Genomic DNA, 6,722 nt, shown 5'->3' with positions numbered 1-6,722 from the left:
TATATATATATATATACTATAAATTATTGCTACAAAACATTACCAATATTATTAAAAATAACTAAAATTATATGTTTTAATATAAAATAATTAATATCTCCATTTTTGTGTGTTTGTATCGATAATCGGACGATAATTTCCTTTGATAATATATCTGTTATAAGAACTCTAATATGCTATGTTAAATAAAATTGACATTTTATATACTGTTATAATATAATATTATTACAATATATAAAAATATAATATTATTACGATATATAAACTTTTACTACCCATTATTTATAGGTACAGAAAAAAATCGAACAATATAACATGTTAGGATATAACAAATTCCCGATATGTATGGCAAAAACATCGAATTCGTTAACTGGGGATCCAGCTATCAAAGGTGCGCCAACCGGTTTCACCCTCGATATTACAGATATATTCGTTTCAACCGGCGCCGGATTTATTGTTCCTATGGTGGGAGAGGTGAATGATTTTTTCAATTATGCAATTAATAATAAAAATATCTATTAGGTAATTTTCACTATTATTTCATTATGTATTTCAGATTTTGATGATGCCAGGACTTTCGACTAGACCAAGTATTTACGATATGGATTGGAATACCGAAACAGATGAAATAGAAGGCCTGTTTTAAATTTAATATCTATTTTGTACTAAATTAAATGTTTATTTTTCAACGAACATTTTCGTAGTATGTAATAATAATAATTCCTCAGAAAGTTTATAGTATATCAATACATCGTTAATAAACTTTTTTGTACAAGAAGCTTACATTCTTTATTATTTATGTACAGTATAGTAATACATCCTGTTAAAATAAATATATTGTACACATTACAAGTATATCACTTCAACAAATTTGTAACATTGATAAAAAAAGTACAAATTATTACAAGTTTTAATATACTGTACATATTTATTTCACTTTCATAATAGCACGCAATTTCGCGGATCGCGATCTTGGATTTGTTTCAATTTCTTTAGCAGTAGGTGTCAAAACATGCTTATGCATCATTTTCCATGGTATTTTTGTCAATCTTTCAAATTCATTCTTATCAAATGTCTTACCATAATGTGCATATTTTAATCCCACGACATTAGCTACATTATCTGTTATGTTTCCAGAAATATGTCTTTTAACTATAGTATCTTCGAGCGAATGAAATGAAATCGTTATTAAACAACCAGATAGTTTCAAGTATACTTGTGCGAGAAGTATACCGTAATTGATTTCATTTAATTCGTTATTGACAAAAATTCTAAGTGCTTGAAACGTTTTCGTGGCACTGTGTGAAAATCGGCCAAGACTATCTCTTCTAATTTCACCATCTAAAGTAGATTCAATTAGTTGAGCTAATTCTTTTGTCGTCTCTAATTTTCTAAACATGTATCTAGCGTCAATAATAGCACGTGCAATTTTCTTAGCACGTTTCTCTTGTCCATAAACTTTTATGATACGAGTCAAGTCCTCCTCTGTTGCTCTTTCCAATACGTCCGCGGCAGTAAGTTGTCTTGGACATCGAAGCCCGTCCATTCTCATATCTAATGGTCCATCTTTTGATAAAGAGAAACCTCTACTCGCTATATCAAATTGCATTGATGAGCAACCAAAATCGAATAAAATACCATCTATACTATTTTCTTTAATGTTATATGGTTCAAGTAACTGTGGTAACTCGGAAAATTTACCTAACAAAGGAATTACTTGTCCTGGATATCTCTGTGATAATTGCTTTGCACATTCGTATCCTAAAGGATCTCTATCTAATGCAAATATTTTTATATCGGGCGAATGTTCTAATAATTTGGTAGCATGTCCACCAGCACCAAATGTCATATCTATGTATGTTTTGCCTGGCGATGGAGCCATATACGTCAATACTTCTTGCGCCATAACAGGCACATGAAGATCTTTGTTAGAGCAGACATCGTATTTAAGACTATATTGCCTTATATTTATTAAACACAGTAAATTACTTTTTACTAATGCGTTTGTTCTATCAATAAAATGTTTATTCTTACCAAACTTATTTGCAAAGTATGCAAACTTAATCCTTATCATTTCTTGTAATATTTTTTTAGTGTCCAACGAAGCCTACTAAATATTCTGTTATTCTCTTCTGACAAATACTTTCGTACTTCTGGAGTCAATGCCAAATTACAGTCCTCCCTACTCAATCCACTTGCAGTGCTTAACAAAGAGCGTTTATAAAGTTGTCCATAATAATTCGATGAAATCCTTTTTAAACTTGAATAATATCGATTACACTGTTCAAAATCCGGTTGGTTTGTAGCTTCACCCTTTGAAAACGCAATTCTCAATTGATCACGAATGTGCTGTCCCAAGTCGCTAAAAATCATCGAATTAGAGAAAATTGAGAAAAATAATAACAAATCGCAAAAGTTAATAGTATAGTAAATTAATTGTTTTCTTTATAAATAGTCAATCTAAAAGCTACACATAATAAGTTACTATAACCTATAACTAATAATACATATATCAGAAGCAAATATTGATATATTGTCAGTAACTAGTGATAATGACCATTGCATTTAAAATAATTACATGTACAATATTTTGCCTGGCGTAATTACCTGCCAACTTTGCTTTTATCTAACGGCCACGATTCCAAAAGTTTCATAAAATTTTTATAACTTCCAGCCATGACGACAGAGAGACGTCCATGAGCTAAGATACAACATTATCGCATATGGTAGCGAAATTTTCACTTGTGACAAATTTACTTACAGTGAATAAATTGAATCCCTTCTACAATACGAGGAGTACTTAAGGCAGAAAGAAACCTGAGAGAAAACACGACCCAAAATCTGTAACCGCAAAATGCTGCTGCGCACTACTGCCCTCTGACAAATTAGATATACACTACATAACAACGTCCACTTTTCTTAGGGTACATCATCCACTTTTCAAGGCTGGAGATGATAAATCGATATTTGGTTCATATAATCGTGTTACATGTAGCACGATTATATGAACCAAATATCAATTTATCATCTCTAGCTTTGAAATGTGGACAATATACTCTAAAAAAATGGACGTTATTATGCATCCAGAAGCACGATCGCATACCGAATGCTCAGTGAGCTTTTGTATCTGTTTGGTCTATATTTTTAGTTCTAACAGAATGTGCCAATCAGATGCAAAAGCTTACTGAGCGCTCAGAGAGCAGTCGTGCTTCTGGATACACCCATGTCCTCTCTCAGGTTTCTCTCTGGCTCCGCCCATTCATCCAGTCACCCAGCGATCATCCATCCGGTAATCTGAACACAGCCCTTAATGGCTGCTGCACACAGAACGCTTGCCGCGCGACAAAAATTGGCGCGGTAGCTAATCAACGTCTGATTTGCTCAGAAGTAATAAATATGTAATTTTCACTGCGCGACAAAAGTTGAACTCAATCCAACTTTTACCGCGTGACGAAAGTAATATTACATCAACTTTAGAAGTTTTGCATAGTGAGATTGACTTAAGAACATAGAATTATTGATTAGTGCGATAACTTCCGCCGCGCGGCACACGTTGCCGTGTTCTGTGTGCAGGAGCTACCAGTTGTGAAACTGAGCCTGACTGGGCCTCAGAGCGACTTTTATCAAGTTCCGATTAACTTAACCAGTCTAGTAACTTTGCAAGATTTCGATTGAAATAAATGTCGGGAAAAAAATGTAAAAAGAGAAATTATAAATGTAAATGTAAATGTATTAACTCTTCAGTTCGCTTTTTTTTCAGTTGGACATTTGTTTCAGTTGGAATCATATAAAGTTACCAGACTAGTTAAGCTAACCGGAGCTTGGTAAAAGTCGCCCTCAGAGAATCAGCTTCTCCAATTGCTCCACCAATTGACGCCACGTTCGGCTAGTAGAGAAACGGCGTCAATTGGTGAAGCAAAAGTAAAGGCGCTGATTTTCTGAGTTGAACAGGGCCAAATTTCCATCACTAAAGGTACGTGTTTCATGGTGTCGCTCATCGCATATTCAGTGACAAATGAGTCACCATAGTGCATTGCACGTGGTGTAACAACTTTAGAAGTTAATAGATAACCTTATATATAATAGATAACCTTTTATCGGTTAGTATTGTTAGTAATAATAAGAATTTTATATTTTAGAGATTATACTCTATCGTATATATACTAATGTATACTCAAAGAGTAAAAAGAAACGGGAGAGAATGTATTAATAGTGAAGGTAGCTACATCTGCGGACAAATGTACATCATGGCATCCTAAGCGTTCACTTTTATGTTTATATATGTAGTCACTTCGTTCGCTTGCTTAGAACCAAACATTCTCTTCTACTTCTCTTTACTCTTTTGGCCGCAGCACAGTCTCTCGCGTAACGCATAATGCATAGTGCATAAGGGAATAAATCGAAATTCTTTTTTATGGAATGAGAGGAAAGGAAAGATTCTGATTAATTGATTCACTTATGCACTGTGCATTACGCAAAAGTTTGTGCTACGGCCTTTAGTGTGTGACCTGTGACCACGTGACAGTCAACTTTTAACTTTTCCTTCAAGACGTGATGGCACTAAAATCACATCTGCCGAATTTTCCATGGGTTTTCCTACACCATGTTTTGAGTCCACTTTCAGACCTCGAGTTTGATCTCCTTATTACTCCGTGGCAAAAATATTTGGAGATTTATTTCATGTAAAGGCTTAAATACAATAAGCACAGGCAATAGACATAGAGAACAGGCAATAACGAGCTGTTCAATCGGAGCTCTGAAATATAATATCGGACTTACACATCAGAGCTTTGATTGGACGGCTCATTATTTCCTATTGCCTATGCCTATTGTATTTAAAGCTTAACGCGAACAAACCTATGGCCTAGTTTCATGGCGATGTAATTCAAAGAATGTTTACTAAATTGGTACAATATGCATCAAAATGATTAATTAAATACACATCTCGTGTATATATTTACATGTATTGTCGAAATTAAGATAATTCAATAGAAAGTTACTAATTAGTACCCGTATCTAGTGTACGATGTAAACTAAGCCAATGGTTGGCAGTGTTGGCAATGTTGGCACTTCTGCCAGTTGATTGTCCTTAATTTAAGCAGTTGAAGAAAGGGGTCCTTAACCTATATAATCATTGAACATTTTAGTATTTTTAAGAAAAGAATAGTGCATGTGAAAAAATTAGTAATTCAAAATGCGATTTTATTTGCAAGAATATTTTATATGGAATCTGTAATGTCCTTAAAACGGTATGCTTTAAAATTAATTGATGAGTATATAGTAAAACTAATTATAATATATGTATGATATATTTGGTTCAATTTGCACTTTGATATTGTCCGTTTCTACTAACGTATATTAACTTCTAAACCTCGCTTCAATTAATTCTTTATTTTTTTTTTTTCTAATTTTTAGAATTGGAAAAAGATGCAAGTATTAATTGAACCAAGATTGAAATTAATATACATTGGCAATAAATTGTTTTAAAGAATTACGTTTCTTCACGTTGTTTGCACTTTTTGCACTCTGCGTCTTTGATCTGTCTTTCTTCAATGTCCAAATATTTTTGTATAGTTATAATTAACAAGATTTACAAAAGTAATAAATATAAAAGAAAGTGCTGCTAGCCAAGCTAGGTGTTTTTTTTTACTTTATATTAATAAACAAACTATACATACAGTACAAACGTTTCAACTTCTATCTGTTATTCTCAATGTTCAAATTTACAGTTAAATTAATAAATGTACATATTGTTAATAACAGTATTATTATTTTCATTTTTCAATATATATATTTATTAATTTAACTGTAAATTTAAACATTGAAAATAACAGGTTAAAATGTTTGTATGTATAGTTTGTTTATTAATATAGAGCAAAACATTCAGCTTGGCTGTAGTTCGTTCTTTTATATTTATTAATTAAAAAAATGTTTGAGCCTTAGTATCTATATGTATAAATTTTTTCTTTTTTACTAGTTTACGTTTTCAAAAAAGTCCAGTAATATCAATACGACAATGTTGTATCTTTCAAAAGTATAAAATTATTTTCTAAAACATTAAGAAGTTTTCATATAATTTATAGAAATGGAATGTGATATATGCCGTCTATGTGGTATTAAATTTGAGTCTGAACATTTGAAATATATCTTTGATGAAGTAAATTTGGCACAGATAATAAATGAGACTTTACCAATTAAGGTATGCTAATTAATTTACTACTAAATAAGTTTTAAGTAATTTACTATAAAATATTATTATATATTTAATTTTTTACAGGTTTCACAAGATGATCATTTCAAATATATATGTTTAGACTGTTATGATAAAGTTATTAATTATTATAATTTTATTCAAAATATATTAGCATACTCGAAGGAATGTGAGACAAGAGCTGTCTCTTTCTTTGAAGTCAATAAAAATGAGAAATTGGAAGATATGGTGATTTTTAAGTTACTCAGTAACATGATATATCCCTGTCCGAATTGCAATAAAGATTTAATACTCTTAATAAACAAAGATCTTTCAGATAGTAGTCATAAATTTCATTCTTCATTGGTTCTTTTTAATCGAATAGAACAATCGCAAGAGAATAATCAAATATCTGATAATGCAGAAGAATTTAACGTTTGTACATCGAAATCAAAGACACAAGATAAATTACATGAATTATCATTGTATCATGATATTATCAATGAAAATACAATAAATGATAATAAATACG

The 6,722-nt window shown here is 31.5% G+C and overlaps 2 protein-coding genes across 3 annotated transcripts in view; one reads left to right on the top strand and one right to left on the bottom strand.

Moving 5' to 3' along the window:
* The window catches only part of LOC108750396 (C-1-tetrahydrofolate synthase, cytoplasmic), an 8,337-nt gene extending 7,691 nt beyond the window's left edge, over positions 1–646 (top strand). Inside the window, exons 12-13 of the mRNA XM_018489810.1 lie at positions 323–474; positions 557–646. Of these exons, the coding sequence (XP_018345312.1) occupies positions 323–474; positions 557–646 (242 nt within the window). The remainder of the gene's footprint in view (positions 1–322; positions 475–556) is intronic.
* A 256-nt stretch (positions 647–902) lies between these two features.
* On the bottom strand, positions 903–2,807 carry LOC108750636 (probable methyltransferase-like protein 15 homolog). 2 transcript variants are annotated; one of them, XM_018490207.1, is made up of 3 exons: positions 2,762–2,807; positions 2,608–2,701; positions 903–2,362 (listed from the first exon to the last, which is right to left on the bottom strand). In XM_018490207.1, exon 3 carries the CDS (start codon positions 2,072–2,074, stop codon positions 929–931), a length of 1,146 nt encoding a protein of 381 aa, XP_018345709.1. In that variant the 5' UTR covers positions 2,075–2,362; positions 2,608–2,701; positions 2,762–2,807; the 3' UTR covers positions 903–928. The 2 variants fall into 2 exon arrangements, with proteins under 2 accessions (XP_018345709.1, XP_018345708.1); XM_018490206.1 differs by having other exon boundaries at positions 2,608–2,788.
* Positions 2,808–6,722: the final 3,915 nt, after the last annotated feature.

Source organism: Trachymyrmex septentrionalis, unplaced genomic scaffold, assembly GCF_001594115.1.
Source record: "Trachymyrmex septentrionalis isolate Tsep2-gDNA-1 unplaced genomic scaffold, Tsep1.0 scaffold37, whole genome shotgun sequence".
In the NCBI taxonomy this organism is placed as follows: Eukaryota; Metazoa; Arthropoda; class Insecta; order Hymenoptera; family Formicidae; genus Trachymyrmex; species Trachymyrmex septentrionalis.
The sequence above is the reverse complement of the archived record's forward strand: the minus strand, read 5'-3'. Positions and strand labels throughout refer to the sequence as shown.